Source organism: Pipistrellus hanaki, assembly GCF_964339955.1.
Source record: "Pipistrellus hanaki genome assembly, chromosome: 18".
NCBI classification, from domain to species: Eukaryota; Metazoa; Chordata; class Mammalia; order Chiroptera; family Vespertilionidae; genus Pipistrellus; species Pipistrellus hanaki.
Window position 1 is genome coordinate 11,592,042 of NC_140520.1, and position 21,020 is coordinate 11,613,061.

A 21,020-nucleotide genomic window follows, 5' to 3' on the forward strand; every position below is an offset into this window, starting at 1 on the left:
GAACATACTTTTACAAAAAGTTATTTGTTGTTTAAAGTTCAAGTTGTTTGAAGTAATTTTAAAAAATACATATTTTTATTAATTTCAGAGAGGAAGGGAGAGGGGGAGAGAGAGAGAAGCATCAAGGATGAGAAAATATTGATCAACTACCTCCTGCACGCCCCACACTGGGGATCTTGCCTGCAACCTGCTTTGCTGCTGTTTCATTATCTCCAAAATGGAAATAATACAGTAATAGAATAGACCTCACAGTTTTGTTGGGAGTGTTAAGTGAATAAATACATATAAAGCAGTTTTAGTCAGTGTCTGGCCCAAAGTACTCCACGTTTCCTGTTAGAAAATAAATCTGTGCAGTCCTCATTTTATCACTTCCCTACTAAAATCCCGTCACTGTATCCCTATCTTTGACCAAAGAAAGTTCTCCCCCCTCAGTCAAAACACCTTCTTTCCTTCTGTTTTTTGACTTTCGGCATCTCCCTTATTACACCGTGAGTGCCCAGATCCTCCTGCACTGACCAGTACTCTAGCAGACATTTGAAAATTAGTTACTGATTTTTTTCACCAGGGACAAATGTCTTTAAAAGGGGAAAAACTATAGAAACTATTACAGATCACCACATGAAATGTAGGCATTTAGAGCGTCTAGCGCGGACTTCACAAAAACCAATCGTCTGCAGAGTGGCCAGCTGGGCGAATCCACCACCGAGCGAAGCATGTTAGTAAAATTGTTTTTCACTGACGTTTCTCATCGCTGACCTCTGACGCCCAAGAGGTGGGATTAGGAAGACAGCTGACTCCTTCCTCGCCCTCCCTCCCTCCACTGGACCGGCTGGTTCCGCGGCCAGCCCTGCCTGTGGCCGACTTGACGTTCCCATTGGCCAGTTTCCCCGAGGAGGCGGGCCCTGGCGGTGACTCCGCCCCCAGGTGGGCGGGGCCTCCCCGCCGTCGGGTCTGGGGACGGTGGGGGTTGTTGTGGCCGCCATCTTGGGTTCCGCGGTAGCGGTGGCGGCCGTCGGGTGCGCGTCGGGGAGTGGCTCTTCCCTCCTGCTCCCCCCTCCCGCCCCGCTCGGTGTCAGTGGCTCCTCCCACCGGAGGGGGGTGGCGGGACGGCGGTGGCACCTACGGCCATGGCGGCTACAACTGCTAATCCCGGTGAGGAGACGGGGGACCGGGGCTCCTCCGGGGGAGGAGGGGCTGACGGGGTTGGCAACTAAGGTGGACCCTGGCCTGAGGGGCCGCGGTGGGGGCTGAGGGCACGGGGGCGCGTGGGGGCCGGGAGGGGGCCGTGGGGGATGGGACTGACCTGCGGGAGGGGCCTGACCCTGAGGACTTCACTTGGGGAGACCGGAGTTGGGGAGGGAGGCGGCCGGCGGGGAGTTGGGGGGCTCCGCACCCCGAGTTCTGTTGGCGCTGGTGTCCCCTTCCCACCCTGTGCCCACGGGCGCCGCTTGATGCCAAGTAACTGGGGAGAGTGGTTCAGTTCACTTTAAAAAGTAGTTTAGACTCCTGAACACCGGACCACGTTGCTGTTTATCCGAAGGGGTACTTTCAGACGTTTAGGTTTAATTTAATGTAAATTTAGGAATTATCTGAATGTGTTCGCACAGCTTCTCTGGGCTGTCCCCTACCCCCCACCGCACCCCGCTGCGCCACGGGCTCTGAAACCTGCGCTTCTGTATGAGAGGCGCCTCTTCAGCTGCGGAGGTTTGAGAAATGGTTTGAGTTCAGGGCAGATCTTAACAGCAAGCATTCAGAAACCCCCGTTTACATACTGATAGGTGAGGGGTCGAAGCATTCCCCCTTTTGAAAGTTAAGTTCCATCATCTTTCAAACATCTCTTCAAAAGAGGGAGCTTGGACACACACACACACACACAAATGAAGCCATTCATGTCCTAAGAGATGGAGTGAGGTGTATGTAGTGCATCAGGTTCAGACAAATCAAATTCCTAGTCCCGGTCCTCTTTCCACTGAATTACAGTTATTTGCCCATAGGAAGTATTTCATTTTAGGGACCCCAGTTTACCGTGGCCATTTTCTTGCAAAATGAAATCCCTTCTTAGAAATCCCTGCCTCTAATAGACTTAACAGGTGGGGATGGATTTCTTGAAAATACAAGTGGAAGGGATTCAGTGCTGTTCCCACGTTGCAGTGTAAATTGGGTTTCTTTCGTGTCTGTAAAGTCAGTATTATTTTGCAATACCCAGGTTTTGCTTTAATAGTTGAATCACTGAAATTTTCTCTTTCCTACCACGTTTCTGGGAATAGGATTACTTAAGTTATTTTGTCACATGTCAGTATCTTTTAAGGTTTTTTTTTTTTTTTTTTAGAGGAAAAGGAGATAAAATCCTATTGTAGGAAGTGCTTAGTGATGGAATCAAATCGGAAAGATGCTATTATTATAGCCTTATCGTAAAATAACCTAATTCCTAACTCGGGAGTAAAGAAACAAGATTTTAAATTGATAACACATTGCAAAATATTTATATAATCCTAGTCAAGTTGCAAAGCATTTCTGTTACTAAGTCGTTGCCTGGGTAAACAAGTTCAGTGCATATGTCCGGATTCCCCCTCTCCCCCATAGTGTAGGTGGGGTTGCTTTATTTTGGTGTGTGTGTGTGTATTTTTTTTTAACAGTAATCAGAATGACAATCACTTGACCCACATTTTTATTAGCTGATTAATATCAACTTAAATCTGTAAGCAAAAAATATTGTATGTGTGTCGAATCCTTGCTAATGAAACAGTTGATTTTGTTGATTGCCCATTTACAGTCCACTTCTGCAATTTTTAGATTTATTTTTTGATGTTGAAAAATTCTTCGAACTCTTCCAAGTTATTGATCTCATGTTCAGCACATTATAATGAAATCAGAAAATGTATTTTTTTCTTCATTTCTTTTGCTACTTTATATCAAAAGAAAGATCATAGATGCAGTGTGGACTTTTAATAACCTGTTGCTTTTTTGGAAATCAGGATCATGAATGGAGGGACACAGGGAGGAAATGTACTGTGCTCAGTGAAAAAAAAGTAAATAGTTTTCAGGTCAGAATTCTTTGTCACATGGTCAAACCTTTTCTTAGAGCCATTTTAGGGAATAGCGACATCATACTTTTTCTTTGAGTTTTTTCTACTTTTTTTGGTTGGTGGTTATTTCACTTCATGTTCTATCTTATCTTTACTTATGTCTGCAAAGGGCTTTTGTACTAATTAACTGTTCTCTCTAAGCTTCATTTAAGTTAATCCTTAGCATTTATAACAATGCTTGATCATTTTAATTGTGCTTAGAGTGTGATTTAGGGACTCTTGGTGGCCCTTTAGTATCTTGCAGGGGACCTGTTTCTTTGCATCTTCACTGTCTTAACATGATGCTGGATCAAGAGAAATAGTAAGAAATGGTTTATACTCCACTCTCTAATAAGAATTATGCTGGTCCTAGCTGGTTTGGCTCAGTGGACAGAGCATCGGCCTGTGGACTGAAGGGTCCCGGGTTTGATTCCAGTCAAAGTTGGATGCCTGGGTTGTGGGCTCGATCCCCCAGTAGGGGGTGTGCAGGAAGCAGCCAATCAATTATTCTCTCATTGATGTTTCTATCTCTTCTCTGAAATCAATAAAAATATATATTTTAAAAAAGTTATGCTGAAGCGATAGTTCTAATATGATGATGGCTTTTTTTCTGCATGAATTGATAATTCTTTATATTCTATTATTTTTTTTTTACTAATTCTATTTCCATTGGCAAATAGGAGTGGGTGGATATGGCCCATGAAGTCTTACGCTATATTTTTCTTGTCCATAGAATACTAACAATTTTGAGGAACACTTTTAAAATTGCATGTGTGATTGACTAAGGTGCTGGTAGGGAAGAGAGTAGGTATTTGATTTACAAATACAAACCAAAGATATGAATGAGTTTGTAGGAATATAGGTTTTTCCTCCCTTAATTCTGGTATTCTCTTTAGTAGAGTTCTTTTTTTGTGTGTGCTATCATTAAGTACCATTTATTGTGGATGGAAAATGTGGTAGAAGGCAAATCAAAGATTACTTTAGGGTTTGTAAGGCTGACATTTAGGGAAAAATTTCCTTTTCACATAATTTTTGCCTACATAAATGACAGTTTTAAAAGCATCAATTAACAATTTATACAGTGTAAAATTAAGATGCCAAGATACTTTGTATTATATTCTATTACAAACACTTTTGAAAAATTACTAATTTACTAATTGAAATATAATTAACATTTTTGAAAAAAGAACCTTAATCTGCATACTTTTTATACTATTAGATTTGTGGCATCAACCTGAATCTTCTCCATTTTCTTAGAAATTAAGAAGTAAATACTTCTGCTTTCTTTCAACTCTAGTTTTGTTGTTGTTTTGAAATAGTGGACTCTCAGCTTGGTTTTTCAAATTCCAATCCTACCCTTCTATCAGCCCATCAGATGAAACTAATATGTTGTTTTGTGAAAGTTTTTTTGTGGTTTTCTGCTGTGGATCACTATCTTTTAATGCAATAACGATAGGAATTTCCACTGTAGTTGTCTTCAAAAACTGAATTGCAACACTCAAGAAACAAAACCCTTTTAAAAGTTATTTTACTTAGTCCATGACATGTTGGGGTTAATTTAAAAACTAGTAAAATTTGAACTAAGCTTTCTTATTTAAAAGACATCTTTAGTTGAATAATCTTTAACATACTCTTTTTTTTTTTCTTCTCACCAATATTTCCTCATATATATTTCCCTTTTTAACTTTACCTTTTATGATGATCACAGTTTTGTATTTTATGTATTCAGTTGTCATATCTTTTTTGCATAAAATATTTTGCATATAATATTTAAAATAGCCATATTTAAATGTTTAAACATCTAAATGTTTAAAATTATTATTATTATTTTTTATTGACTTCAGAGAGGAAGGGAGAGGGAGAAAAAGATAGAAATACCAATGATGAGAGAGAATCACCCAGCTGCCTCCTGCATGATCCCTACTGGCGATTGAGCCTACAACCCGGTCATGTGCCTTGATTGGGAATCAAACCCAGGACCCTTCAGTCCACAGGTCAACATTCTATTCACTGTGCCACAGCAGCTAGGACTAAAATTATATTATTTTATTTATGTACTTAAAAATATTTTTATTGATTTTTTACAGAGAGGAAAGGAGAGGGAGAGTTAGAAACATTGATGAGAGAGACATATCAATCAGCTGCCTCCTACATGCTCCCACTGGGGATGTGCCCGCAACCAAGGTATGCCCTTGACTGGAATCGAACCTGGAACCCTTGAGTCCGTAGGCTGACGCTCTATCCACTGAGCCACACCAGCTAGGCTAAAATTATTTTAATCATAATTATCCATGTGTATATTAACTGTTCTACATGATTTGTTGCAAAAACAGCAGTCTTCTACTCCCTTCTCTCAGTTCCTTCCCAGTGACAACCATTTTTATATCTTTTAACCAAACTTTTGTTTTAATTAAATGTCCCTGAAGTGACTCCAGTTTTCAAACTGAAGGGGCCAGACTATAGAATGAAAACAAACCACATCAAGGCATATTATTATGAAACTGCAGCATCATATGCAAAGAGCATCCTACAAGCTCCAGAGAGAAAAAAAGAAAGTGGGTCATTTCAAAAGATTCAGGAATCATCTTGGTCTTGCTTCTCAGTGGTCACACAGGAAAGTAGAAGACAATGAAGCAATGCCTTCAAAATTCTGAGGCAAACTATTTTCCAACTTAGAATTCCCTATCTAGGCAAACTGTCAATTAGTGAAATAGAAGAAAGGTATTTTCATCCATCCATCCAAGGTCTCCCTTACACCCTTTTTCAGGAACTAGAGGATGTGCTTCAGCAGTGGGAGAGAGTACCAAGAAAGAAGAAACTGAGGACAGGAAAGAGGCAGGAGCTTAGGAGAAGAGAAGCAATCATTTTACATAACTGCAGTTAGTTTCCTGGTTTTCAGTTTGGACCCTCACTTTCCTCTGTGCTCAGTGTTCTCCAGACTGGAGGACCTCTGGTTTACATTCTCCAGAGAATCAGTCACTCTTTTGACAGGGTGAAGGAGGGACAGTTTTTCTAGAAGGAACCAGGGAGGGAGAGGATCTGGGAATCTACCTGCTGCTTAAACAGATGTTGAACCAATCCTTTTAATTTTGGCTTTTATTCCTCTGGCACCCCTCACACTCCTTCCCCCCCTCCCTCCCTTTAGTCACCAGTTCCTAGACTGTGGGAGATTTTACCATGTAAATTGCATTTTGTTTTCTGCTTTTTTCCTTACTGGCTTAGGAGTGAGTTCTTGTGGGTCTACCAAGGAAGTTGTCCCCATTTTCCAAAAATTTATTGTTCCTTTCTTCCTCCCATTTTTCTATCCATGTGGTTTTATATTGTAAAAAACTGTTTTTCTCATGTATCTATGCATATATTTGGGGGGTGGGAGAGAGAAAGTAGATGTATACATTTAATCTACTATCCTTATTAAGTTGCATAGTTTTATAATTTTAGAGGTTCCTTTACCTTTTCATCCCACTATCATACTAATTTAGGCTTTTATCACCTCATTTTTTAATTTTTAAATTTTTATTGATCTCAGAGAGGAAGGAAGAGGGAGAGAGAGAAACATCCATGATGAGAGAGAATCATGGATCGGCTGCCTCCTGCAAGTCCCCACTGAGGATCGACCCTACAACCTGGGCATGTGCCCTTGACCGGAATCAAACCTGGGACTTTTCAGTTTGCAGGACGATGCTCTATCCACTGAACCAAACCAGCTAGGGCTATCACCTCATTTTTTATTAGTCTAATTTATCTTCCTACTTCTATTACTTCAAACTTTAAATCTATCAGATTAATCTTTTAAATTTTTCTTATCACTGACTTAATGGCATATCTTTCAGTTGTTAAATCAGATCTAAGATTTTATCAAGCATTCAAAGCCTTCTCACAGTTGGGTAGCACTTGACATCTTATTTTTTTCTCTAGGTTCTTTGTAGGACTGTTTCCCTACAGCTCTTCACAGCTATTTGTTCTTCATGCCTTTTTGTCCATGTGGACTGTCTCCTTTACTTTTTTTGAGGCCCTGCTTGACCTCCCTCTCTTGGAACTTCCTGACTGGCTGCCCGCCGGCCTTGTTTCCTTTGGGTTTTCCTTCCTATTGAGGACCTTCTCTGCTGTAGGGACTGCCAGACCTTAATTTAAACCATGCCAGAGTCATTTTTTCTTTCTCTAAATTCTCCTAACTATTAGAATCTATGTAAACTTATTACTAAAAGTATGAACTTTATTTTTTTAATGGGAATATTTTGCTTTTTCTTAGGAATGTTATTTATATTAGCTATTTAAAATTTACAGGATGAAATAGAAAAGTAGACCTATAAATTAGTAAAAATTTGAAGAATTGCCAAAATCCAGTGCTAGTAGAGGTATGGATAATTTGTTACTGCTTAGGCTCTTAATTGGTATAACCTTCTTGGAGGGGAATGGGCTCCTTTAGATCCAGCCAGTCATTCAGAAATTTGTCAGTTACATCAGTGCATACACGAGGATATTCATCAAAACATTTATGATAGTGTCAGGAGCTATTAGCTTACAAATCTGTAGGAATAACTTGTCTAAAGAAGGTCTGATGTCTTCTTTAGAAACTTAGATGATTGATTTGACTTTTCCTCTTTTCTGACATAAGCATTTTAGTGCTATAAATTTTCTCTGAGTATACCTTTTGCTGTATGCCACAGATTTTGCCAACTTGTATTTTCATTTGCATTTTAGTTCAGTGTATTTTTATTTCCTTTGAGACTTCCTCTTTGATTCATTTATTGTTTAGAAGTGTGTAGTGTCCGTGTGCATGGAGACTTTCCTTTTAATTGTTGATACTGATGTCTAGTGTGATTCCATTGGAGTTGGAGAACTATAATCTATGACTTCAGATCTTTTAAATTCGTTGATGTTTATTTAATGGCTTAAAATGTGGTCTATCTGGTATATGTTCTGGGGACACTTGAAAAGAACATGTATGTGTTGTTGAGTGGAGTGTTTCTATAAACATTAATTTCATAATGTTGTTGAGATCTATATCTTTGCTGATTTGTCTCTCTAATTGTTCCATCAGTTTTTTAAAAATATGTTTTTATTGATTTTTAGTGAGAAAGGAAAGGAGAGGAAGAGAGGAGAAAGAGGTAGAAACATCAATGAGAAACACTGATTGTTGCCTCCTGCATGCCCCCTCTTGGGAATAGAGCCCAAAACCCAGGCATGTGCCCTGACTGGGAATTGAACCAGTGACCTCTTGATCCATGGATCGATGCTCAACTACTGAGAGGCATGTTGAAGTCTCCAACTATAATTATTTTATCCTTTCTGTTCTGTCAGTTTTTATATAACATATTTTTCAGCTCTTTTATTTGGTGTGTATACACCAGGTGTCTTCTTGGTGGATTGAATCTTTTATTATATAACTAGAGGCTTGGTGCATGAAATTTGTGCACTGTACAGTCCCTAGGCCTGTCCTGCGATCAGGGCCTTCATTCCCAGCTGCCGCAGCTAGCCCCCCCCCCCCCCAACCCCCATCCTCAGTTCCCCCATTCACCATCAGGAGCTAAGTTATATATATTTCTTGCATGAATACAACGTATAATCTAATTTGTGTATACATTTTATTTTATTTATTTATTTATTTTAAAGATCTTCCTCTTTTTTTCTTTTCTTTTTAAAAAAAAATATTTTATTGATTTTGTACAGAGAGGAAGGGAGAGAGATAGTTAGAAACATCAATGAGAGAGAGTCATCGATCAGCTGCCTCTTGCACACCCCCTACTGGGGATATGCCCGCAACCAAGGTACATGCCCTTGACCGGAATCGAACCCGGGACCCTTCAGTCCCCAAGCTGACGCTCTATCCATTGAGCCACACCGGTTTTGGCTTTTGTATACATTTTAGATTAATATTATGTAACTATTAGAAGTTTCTAAAAGTGAAGTCTGCAGAATATATATAGTACTTTCTCTTCCAACCTGGGAAATCTTTTACCAGTATAAGAATTCAAGAAGAGAGATCTGGACATGAATATTTGTGTTTCCTAGCAAACTACTGTGATTTTTATCTATAACTTGAGCCTTTCTTCTGGACAACTTGATCATGATGGTGATAGTGATTATGAGCAAGGACCATCTTTTTAAAATGCGTATTCTGCTTTTCACTGATAGAAATGACGTCAGATGTATCATCACTGGGTCCAGCCATGACCACTGGAAACCCTGGGCCTGGGATTCAAGGTGGAGGAGCCATTGTACAGAGGCCTATTAAGCGGCGACCAGGGTACGTTTGGGATAAATTGTGTCATGACTGTCTCTCCTAATAACCAGCCTGACTTACTTAGTAGCTGAACACTTTTTCTTCTTCAATATTTTATAATTAAAATATATATATATATTATTGATTCTTTTACAGAGAGGAAGGGAGAGGGATAAAGAGTTAGAAACATCGATCAGCTGCCCCCTGCACACTTCCTACTGGGGATGTGCCCTCAACCAAGGTACATGCCACCCGTAGGTCTGTGGGCTGACACTCTAACCATTTAGCTATGTGGCCCATGGCTGAATTTTAAAAATATAGATTGATGTTGTGTCTATTATTTTTTAATCCTCACCTGAGGATATTTTTTCCATTACTTTTCAGAGAGGGTGGCAGGAACCTTTCCACGACCCTTTGGTTTCTGAGATGACACGCTAACCATTGAGAAAACCATTCAGGGCTTGTCTAAGATTCCTATAAGTCTTTTTAAAAGCAAAAATTTCTGCAATGTAAAGGACTATGAATGTTACTGAGAAAACTTTTACTGCTTTCATTAAACTTTGTGTTTGCATTTTCAAAATGTTTTTGATAGGGTGTCTACGTTTATGAATTTAGAGAATTCTGAACCCTAGAATAGTTCTTCTCTAAGTTATTGGCATGTTTATTTAAAAAAAATTTTTTTTATTGATTTCAGAGAGAAAGAGAGAGGGAGAGAGATAGAAACATCGATTGGCTGCATTCTTCACACTCCTTACTGGGTTATCGAGCCTGCTATCTGGGCATGTGCCCTTGACTGGGATGGAACCCAGACTCTTCATTGTGCAGGCCAACGCTCTATCCACTGAGCCAAACCAGCTAGGGCTGATTGATATGTTTCTTGATTTTGAATGCAGAGTCTACTCAGTTCCAAAAGTATTTATGAAATACCTGATTAGCATAAGACTGATTGCTAGTATGATATGGAGGTAAATAAGACACAGTCCTTTAAGATGCTTATGTACATAATCAACTGAGAGGGATCATCATTACATACATAAATATAACACAAGGTAAAATATGCCAAGTTTGCTAAGAAAGAAACAAGTAGACTGCTGTGTCTCACAGTATGGGAATGCCATCATTGGTTGGTAAAGATTGGGAAAGACTTCAGAAAGGAGGTTGCTTTAGAAAGGCCTAGAAGCATGGGTAGTATTTTTATCCATTTTTTGGCATTAAAATTTCCTTTTTCCTTTTTAAAAATTATGTAGTTAATATTATAGCTAGTCTTTAAGTTTTAGCTCATCAATAGTAATGCAGGAGTGATTCCTGGACTAAGGTGGTAACATGAGTAACATATTAAGACTTGTTATGTCTCTAAGGGCTTTACACATTTTAACTCACTTACCGAGGCATAGGGTGGATAAGTAACCTACCCAAGGTTCTAAAGTAAGGGGAAGATCTGTGATGTGAAACTTGGGAGGTTAGCTTTAGAGTCCACCTCTTAAATACAGTGTTATGGCTATAAAAAAAAAAAAATCACAAAAATTTAGAATCAATATGAATATCAAAATTAAGGGCTTAGTTAAGTTACAGTATATTATATTTAAAAATGGAGTACTCGCCGAACCCGGTTTGGCTCAGTGGTAGAGCATCGGTCTGCGGACTGAAAGGTCCCAGGTTCGATTCTGGTCAAGGGCATGTACATTGCTTGCGGACACATCCCTGGTAGGGGGTGTGCAGGAGGCAGCTGGTTGATGTTTCTCTCTCATCGACGTTTCTAGCTCTCTATCTCTCTCCCTTCCTCCTCTCTGTAAAATATCAATAAAATATATAAAATAAATAAATAAATAAAATAAAAATGGAGTACTGGCCCTAGCCAGTTTGGCCCAGTGGATAGAGCATTGGCCTGGGGACCAAAGGGTCCCTGGTTTGATTTTGGTCAAGGGCACATACCTTGGTTTCAGGCTCCAAGCACTTTTGATGTTTCTCTTGAAATTATCGTGTTTTCTTTGATCACAAAATCCACATTTTAACCAGTACACCTGGTAGACAGATATTTAGGGACTGTAGGGACAAAGAGGGACAAACACTTTCAGGATTGATGCTGCATACTTATATACCCACCTAGAGGACCATAATACCAATTTGTCACACTAGTGTAGATACAAGAGATCACTGGGTTAAGGTGCTAATATAATGTTTAAGTTTAATGGAATACAGAGATTAATAGGAGATTGGTTTTACCTTGTTACCTGTAATCTTTCCTAATTTCCTGAAATAAAAGTCACCTCTGCTTTTGGTACTTTCATTGAACAACAGTAGCATATTGATTATGCTCCTTACTTGTATTTGCTTTATATTTGTATTTGTGTATACAAATAGTCCCTTGAAGTCCAGTCTCTTGTTTTCACCTCATCTAGTACAGTCAGTGTCTTGACTGTAGCATAAATTATAAGTTTATTAGAAAAAGCAGTATTTAACCTTTTGAGGTATTAAATCACTGTCTTATGTAATATTACTGTTCTGAAAGATGTTTCAGAAATCTGGTAACACAGCTGAGAGTAGTCCATAAAAATGAGAAATGGACTTGAATTATTCATATAATTTTTTTTTTTAGTGTGTTTCTACTCCTTTTGTAGAGATTGTATTACTCAGATGTAAAACTTGGCAAAGGTTGACTGCTACCCTGGGAGAATGTAAGGTAGCAGTAGGTACTCTTTTAAAAGGGAGAGAGGGAGAGAGAAACAGCAGTGATGAGAGAGTCATTGTATTAGCTGTCTCCAGCACACCCCACACCGGAGATCGAGTCCACACCCTGGCATATGCCCTGACAGGGACATCTGACCCTTCATTCTGCGGCTGATGCTCTATCCACTCAGCCAAACCAGTGAGGGCGGTACTCTTTTTTGATTGTCCAGTTTCTTTGTCCAGTTTGGTATAGCTAAGAAGAGGTAACATAGCTTTATTTTACTTCTGTCTACTTCTTTCCTTCTTTCATTTGGGTGGGTGTTCAAGAAGCTTGTAGGTTGAGAATTCTTAATTTCTTAATGTTCTATATTGTCAGTAGGCTTATACTATTTATTGTTGGCTTTTCCTAGGTTGGATTTTGATGATGATGGAGAAGGCAACAGTAAATTTTTGAGGTAAGATTTTGAAAAACTTTCTCTAGATTTCTGATATTAAAAATTAGTTCATGATCTTTATCTTTCTTTCTTTCTTTCTTTCTTTCTTTCTTTCTTTCTTTCTTTCTTTCTTTCTTTCTTTCTTTCTTTCTTTCTTTTTTTTTATCTTTAGACCTAAGGAGAATGCTTCATCCTAGAACTAAGTTTGTTTTTTATATTGTATTCCATGAAATTTTCAAGCTTTTAATAGCTGCAAAGGAAGGAGCTCTTTGAGGGGAGGGCAGAGAATTTACAAGATCATCAGTGTTATCTATTGCTGTGTGTTTGGCTTAAAAACAATGATCTCTTATTTCTCAGAATTCTGTAGATTGGTTAGGTCCGTGGTCGGTAAACTGTGGCTCTCAAGCTACATGGGGCTCTTTGGCCCCTTGAGTGTGGCTCTTCCACAAAACACCACGGCCTGGGTGAGTCTATTTTAAAGAAGTGGCATTAGAAGAAGTTTAAGTTTTAAAAATTTGGCTCTCAAAAGAAATTTTAATCGTTGTACTGTTGATATTTGGCTCTGTTGACTAATGAGTTTGCCGACCACTGGGGTAGGTGGATAGTTATTATGCTAATCTTTCTTAGACTCACAATACTGTGTTCAGTTGGCTGGTCAGCTGGGAACTTGACTCAACTGACATGGTAGATATCTCTTTGTGGTCTTTTATTCCCCCCCCCCCCATTAGTAGCTGTTTATTGATCAATGGTTTGATATAAAGTTATTTGAGATCTTCAAAATTTGCCCAAAAGGATCACAAGCTTTACAAATTTTTATTTTTCTCTTAAAAAAAGGATAAGGGGCAGGTTAGGAGTACTAGCAGTAGTGACATTTGAAAATAAATTAACAAAAAAATTTAGCTTTTATTCTTAAGAAGGCTGGTAGGTCAGGCTGAGTTTCTATACATGGTGATGACTATAATCCAGAAGGTAAGTCCTTATCCTTTGCATTGTAGGATTTATCATACCTTATGATAACTAAATGCTTATCAAGCCTCTGCTCTGTTTTGACATATTTAACATTTCATTGGACAAGGCAAGTCAGATGTCTACATGTGAGTCAATGTGGAGGGGCCCACACAAGGGAGTAGATAGTAAGGGGTGTGATTTGTTGGTGGGTCATTCTCTGAAACCCATTCACTTCTCCTGTAGAACAGGAATTGGAATTTGTATTTTTGATTGTTGACTCTGTTGAAGCACTGAAAATGGACTTTTCAGTATATTGATGGAGTTCTTTCAGAAATGGGAAATATTCTTATAGAGATCAATTACTTGGCTTTGTAAGGAAAGCAGTAAGAGTCAAAGAAAGAAGGATAACTTTAACTACAACCTGCCTTTTTTCTTTTTCTTTTTTTAATTTTTTTATTATTTGGTAAACATCTCTAAGGCCTAGTGTACATTGGCACTATCAATATTTTTACAATTAAACATTATTACATTTCTGAAAATGCTAATTTTATTTATTTTTAATTTAATTTATTAGGGTGACATTAACAAAATTATATAGGTTTCAGGTATACAATTCTATAATACATCATCTGTATATTATATTGTGTTTTCACTACCTCAAGTGAAGTCTCTTTCCATCACCATTTATCTATCCCCTTTTACCCTCTTCTACTCCCCAACCGCCTTCCCCTCTGGTAAGCACCATATTGTTGTCTGAATCTATGAGTATTTTTTTTCCTTTGCTTAATCCCTTCTCCTTTTTCATCCAGCCTCCAACTGCTTTCCTCTCTGACAGCTATCAATCTGTTCTCAATAAAAAAATGCTAATTATATTTAGCCAGGTATTCCTTGTCTACACTGCAGGAAGTCAGAAAAAGTAGTGTTAAATGTTATTGATGTCTAGGCAATTCCTTGCTCTTATTTGAACAAGTAAGTTTTATCTTCTCCCTTCATTTTATTAAACCTCTAAGGGAAAGCTAATGACGTACATTCTTTCCCAGGGCCCACACACCCTCTGGTGGAGATGATAAGTAACCAAATCCCCACACACTGATGTCCTAATGTTAACTTGTTAAAGGTAACTCCACATTTTGTTTTACTCTCAGCAGCTTTTTGATCTTCCTAAAGATGAACAGGGCCTGTGGCCTTAAGCACTTATTGCCAGATGAGGACATCATATTTGCTGAATATCCTTTAGAAAATGACTTTACCTTTTATCAGTAATCTATAAAATCAGTATCAAGATATTTCTCTGTGTACAAGTTTTTGAGTCATCAGTGATCCTGTGCATCTGAGGAGCTGAGATAAAATAAACGTATGCCACATAATCACTGAGGCATGGCTTGACTTGGCATGAAATCTAGCCTCTTTGCTATTTTCATTATATCAGATTTAGTGGTTTACATCATGTCTTCACAGAACAGTGTCTTTCCTTATTGCTAAACTTCTACACTCACAGTACCTACCTCTTACCGTGATTTAGACAATCCAGGCTTTCACATACTGTTCGCTTCTCAAGAGGACATTCTTAGCCCTCGTCATCCATATTCTACCCTCTTTTCTTAAAAAAAAAGATTTTTAATTGATTTTTAGAGAGGAAGAGAGAAAGAATCACTGATCAGCTGCCTCCTACATCTCCCTCTTCCCCTGGGGATTAAGCTGGCAACCTGGGCATGTGTGTTGACTGGGAATGGAACTGGCAACCTTTCAGGGCATGTGGGACGATGCCCAACCAACTGAACCACACCAGCCAAAGCAGCCTGCCTTTTTCTTTCCAAAATTGAAAATACTGGTCTGGAGAAAAGTAGGTTAATAATAATGCAAGAATAACTTCTGTGTTGCACACAACTCACATCTGTAAACCTGCTTTTGCCCATCTCTGTATGTACATGCATTCAAGTTTGAGAAGCACTATTCTAGTTAATACTAGTAACTGACATTGTCCTAGAGTTTCAAAGCCTTGACATTCTTTTTTAAAAATATTTTTTATTGGTTTTAGAGAGAGGAAAGAAGGAGAGAGAGAAACATCAGAGAATCATTGATCGGCTGCCTTCTCTAAGCCCCCCACCAGGGATTGAGCCCCGTAATATGAGTATGTACCCTGACTGGAAATTGAACTGGGATTTCCTGATTCATAGGTCGATGCTCAACCATTAAGCAACACTGGCTGTACAAAATCTTGTCATTCTTAAAAACTTTTTTTAAAAAAATATATATATGTATTTTATTGATTTTTTACAGAGAGGGAGAGGGATAGAAAGCCAGAAACATCGATCAGCTGCCTCCTGGCACACCTCCTACTGGGGATGTGCCCACAATTAAGGTACATGCCCTTTACCTCAATTGAATCCAGGACCTTATTTTTAGTCCACAGGCCCATGCTCTATCCACTGAGCCAAACAGGCCAGGGCTCTTAAAAACTATCTTATAGATGTTTTCTAGGAATATAAAATGATGCAACCACTATGGAAAATAGTATGGAGATTCCTCAAAAAATTAAAAACAGAATTACCACATGATTCAGCAGTCCCACTTCTGATTATATATCCAAAAAAAATTGAAAGCAGGATATTGGAGACACATTTGCACATTCATGTTCATTGCCCTATTATTCATAGTAGCCAAGAAGTGGAAGTGACCCATATAACCATTGATAGATTACTTGATAAAGAAAATGTGATAAAGAAAAATGGTTATCAGCCTTATAAAAAGAAGAGAGTCCTGTCACTTACTACTACATGGGTGAACATTGAGGACATTCTACTAAGTGAAATAAGCAAAATAAGACAAATACATTTGACCCTTGAACAGCTCAGAGGTTGGAGCGCCAACTGTTGGCACAATAAAAAATTGTAGTTCAAATTCACCCTCTGTATATGTGGATTGAAAATGACAGTTGACTCTTGAACAATGCAGGTGCAAACTGAATGGATTCACTTAACTGCGTATACGTGGGCCCACCAGTTCAAATTTGCATTGTTCAAGGGATAGCTGTACTCTATGATTCTACTTATATGAGGTATCTAAAGTAGTCAAAATAGAAAAACAAAGTAAAATTATGGTCACCAGGAACTGGTGGTGGTGTGGGGGGTTGAAATGGAAAGATGGTGTTCAGTGGATATGATTTCAGATTTGAAAGATGAAAAAATTCCAGAGATCTTTTGCACAACATTGTGAATATAGTTAACATTACTGAACTGTACACTTAAAAAAATAGTTAAGATGGTAGTTGTATATTATGTGGGTCTTTTTGCCATAATTAAAAACACACACATGAAAACAACTATCCCTAACTTTAGAGGGATGCTGACAGGGAATTCAGCCCTTCTCTTAAGATATTTTCTTTGCCAAAACCGGTTTGGCTCAGTGGATAGAGCGTCGGCTTGGAGACTGAAGGGTCCCGGGTTCGATTCCTGTCAAGGGCATGTACCTTGGTTTCGGGCATATCCCCAGTGGGGGGTGTGCAAGAGGCAGCTGATCGATGCCTCTCTCTCATCGATGTTTCTAACTCTATCTCTCTCTCTTCCTCTCTGTACAAAATCAAAAAAAAAAAAAAAAAAAGATATTATCTTTGTACCTATCTTTTTTCTTCTTTGAGTGCCTGATAAGTATGGGATTTACAAAGTTCTATGGAATATTGTTATTATCTCTGGGTTTATGGTGCTTTTCCATTGGCTTTTTCCCCATTGAATATTTTTACTCTTTTCTAGTTTTCATTTCAGAGTGAAATGAACATAAGTGTAATTCTTTGAACAAATTATTTTTTTTCTCCTTCAGGTGTGATGACGATCAGATGTCTAACGATAAGGAACGATTTGCCAGGTAATACAGTAGAACATGGGTAACATGTCTTCTCACTATGACTTTAAACTAATGGTATATATTTTACACTGTATTTTTTAAAGAAAATCTTCATGTGGCCCCAGCCAGTTTGGCTCAGTGGATAGAACATTGGCCTGTGGACTAAAGGGTCCCAGGTTCGATTCCGGCCAAGGGCACATGCCTGGATTGAAAGCTCCATCTCCCCCAGTAGGGGACGTGCAGGAGGTAGCCGATCAGTGATTCTCTCTCATCATTGATGTTTCTATCTCTCTCTCCCTTCCCCTCTGAAATCAATTAAAATATATATATATTAAAAAAAAATCTTCATGTGATGATGTTTTTATTGATTTTTAGAGATGGAAAGGAAGAGAGAGAGAGAAACATCAACATGAGAAAGAAATATTAATTGGTTGCCTCCCACACGTCTGACAGGATCAAACCCTCAACTTTGGTATGTGCCCTGACCAGAAATTGAACCCACAACTTTGTGGTGTACCAGACAGTGCTCCAGTCAACTGAGCCACTGGCTAGAGCAGATCTTTTTTTTTTTTTTTTTTAATGCTCACCTGAGAATATTTTCTCTATTGATTTTTAGACAGAGTGGAAGGTGGGAGGGACAGGGTCCACAGGCCAACGTTCTAACCACTGGGAGAACTGGCCAGGGCGGCAGTTTTATCTTTTATAAATGAGAGCAGATAAACAGTTTTTGTAGTGATGAGTTTTGATTGAAATAAATTTGTTTAAATTACTCATTGAGATGAAAAACACTTTGTTTTTTATTAAATAATAAATCCTTTTCAACTTATTGGTTTTATATTTAGAAAGTTTATCTGTATATTATTAAGTAGTGAATTATTTTTTAAAAATAGAGTTATAGCAACCTCAGGAAAATGAGTAATTCAAAATCCAGTGCTTAACTGCACACTTAGTACTTAATTTTTTGCTGATGCTGCTGGTCTGGGGACCATACTTTCAGAATCACTGATGTAAAGGGCTAAGAAATATCAGAGTAGATTAAAACTTCTCTGAAGCAGTAAGATGCTATCATAGGCTTTGAATGAGAGGATGCTATATAAAATACATATGTGATTTTTCTATATTTGTAGTTTGATAGAAGAAGCACTAAAGTCAGGGAGATAGCTAGGAGGCTATTGATATAAGAAGGTAGCTATAAAATCATGAGGGCCAGGTGGTAGCAAAGGCAATAGAAGAGTAAATTTAAGAGGTTTTTGAAGAATTTATCAAAATAGACACTTGTAAATGCTTTTGGATGTAAACCATCTCTAAAATGAAAAGTTAATCATAGATATTTAGGTAATAGTTTTTCAAGCTACATTAGAAAGTTAAGCCATCAACGAGTAGTGATATAGGTTCACAGTCTCTTGACTGAAATTCCAAAAAGATAATGAAAACCTGACTTGATCGCCAAAACCGGTTTGGCTCATTGGATAAAGCTTCTGCCTGTAGACTCAAGGGTCCCAGGTTCAATTCTGGTCAAGGGCATGTACCTTGGTTGCAGGCACATCCCCAGTAGGGGGTGTGCAGAAAATGGCTGATTGATGTTTCTCTCTCATTGATGTTTCTAACTCTTATCTCCCTTCCTCTCTGTAAAAAAAATCAATAAAATATATTTAAAACAACAACAACATGACTTTAACTATTTTAATCTTATTTACCCTGTATAAGGGAAATATTTATATATTTATATATTTCATTCAGCAATATTAAACTGGACAAGGGGTTATGGGTCTATAGTAGTAGGGAGCAGTAATAATAGGAATTTTAGATATTTTAATTTTCTTTCAAACAACACAGATTATTCTTCTAAGATATAATTTATTAAGTTAATTCACCTCATATCCTCCTTAGGAATTTAGTAGAGGTTCTTCAAAATCTGAAAATGTATGACTTTTCTCAACTTTAAATAAATGATTTGTAGTTTAAGGAACTATAATAACTGGAAACTTTAAGCTATGTAACATAACTCAGTTCTCTTTCTCTGCTCATTAGTATAAATTTTCACATACGCAAAATTTCTCATAGTTATTTTGTTATTTGGAGTTTCTATTTTCCTACTGGCTGTTTTATAGAAACTTTGTCATATATTGGTAAAATCATACATTGATAACGTGTGCTTGTCATTTTTAATTTTTTTTTTTAAATTGATTTCAGAGAGAAAGGAGAGGGAGAGACAGAAACATCAGTGATGAGAGAGAATAATTAATTGGCTGCTTCCTACATGCCCCCCACTGGGGATCAAGCCCGAAACCCAGGCATGTGCTTTTGACCAGAATCTGGGGACCCTTTAGTCCGAAGGCCGATGCTCTATCCACTGAGCCAAACTAGTCAGGGCTGTGCTTGTCATTTTAAATAATCTGTTAACATGTCAAACTTAGACATTTTATTTGGGGCTTCTTAATTTATTTACACATGTTTGTGTATATGTGTTTGTGTATTAGAATTGATTACTGATAAAAAAAAACAACAACTTGATGTTTGGTTTTTTTTTTTTTTTTTTATTGATTTTTTACAGAGAGGAAGGGAGAGAGATAGAGAGCTAGAAACGTCGACGAGAGAGAAACATCAACCAGCTGCCTCTTGCACACCCCCTACTGGGTATGTGCCCGCAACCAATGTACATGCCCTTGACCGGAATTGAACCTGGAACCTTTCAGTCCCCAGACCGACGCTCCACCACTGAGCCAAACCGGTTTTGGCTGTTTTTTTTTGTTTTTTTAAAAAAATATATTTTATTGATTTTTTTACAGAGAGGAAGGGAGAGAGATAGCTAAAAACGTCGATGAGAGAGAAATACCGACCAGCCGCCTCCTGCACACCCCCTACCGGGGATGTGCCCGCAACCAATGTACATGCCCTTGACCGGAATCGAACCTGGGACCCTTCAGTCCGCAGACTGATGCTCTACCACTGAGCACAACTTGGTGTTTTTTCAGTTGCCACCAATCCTTATAGTACTTCAGTTTTCCCACAGATTTAGCAGTAATCTTTTGTAGTCCCTTCCTAGGGAGGGAGAGTTGGTACTGGGGATCCACCAGGCCTCATTCAGAGAAGCAGGAGAGTGGCTGAAGAGAAATTTACTACCTCAGGATCAAATCAGTGATATGGGAAATGCCAGAAACCTAGCTCTTAGTTTAACTTACATACTTTTCCAGTAAAACCTGGTTCAATATTCTGTCTGAATACATGTATATGTGCCTATGTGTTATAGAGAGATTTTATCTGGGATCACTTATTTGACAGTTATAATGATTTCCTCCTTGATTATCTACCTAATAAGAGAACTTTGGCTTCCTCCATTGTAAATTTACTACCTCAGGATCAAATCAGTGATATGGGAAATGCCAGAAACCTAGCTCTTAGTTTAACTTACATACTTTTCCAGTAAAACCTGGTTCAATATTCTGTCTGAATACATGTATATGTGCCTATGTGTTATAGAGAGATTTTATCTGGGATCACTTATTTGACAGTTATAATGATTTCCTCCTTGATTATCTACCTAATAAGAGTAACACCAGCAATCAGGAGTGAGTATGTAACTTAACCCAACAAAATGGCGGGTTAATTTGCATACAAAGACACTGAGCGGGCAGGGCGGGACGCTTGTATCATCAGGATGGTGATGACGCAGGCGTCCTGCACCACCCCCAGCCGCTCTGGGCCTCTGGGCAGCGTGGGGAGGGGAAAAGGCAGATCGGACCAGAGCGAAGGCGGTGTGGCAGCCAGGGAAAGGAATCTTCGTGCCTTGGGCTTCTAGTTTAGACACAATTTTCTTTACAGATTGGGACACCGTGTGAGAAT

At 38.5% G+C, this 21,020-nt stretch overlaps 1 protein-coding gene across 4 annotated transcripts in view; it reads left to right on the forward strand.

Annotated features, from left to right (window-relative positions):
* Positions 1-957: 957 nt before the first annotated feature.
* ARNT (aryl hydrocarbon receptor nuclear translocator) overlaps positions 958-21,020 on the forward strand; it is a 49,684-nt gene continuing 29,621 nt past the window's right edge. For 2 of the 4 annotated variants that reach the window (XM_084865675.1, XM_084865676.1), the window contains exons 1-4: positions 958-1,152; positions 9,201-9,312; positions 12,366-12,410; positions 17,154-17,198. In XM_084865675.1, the coding sequence (XP_084721801.1) occupies positions 1,128-1,152; positions 9,201-9,312; positions 12,366-12,410; positions 17,154-17,198 (227 nt within the window). In that variant the 5' untranslated portion in view covers positions 958-1,127. The remainder of the gene's footprint in view (positions 1,153-9,200; positions 9,313-12,365; positions 12,411-17,153; positions 17,199-21,020) is intronic. The other 2 variants (XM_084865673.1, XM_084865674.1) reach the window with 1 other exon arrangement.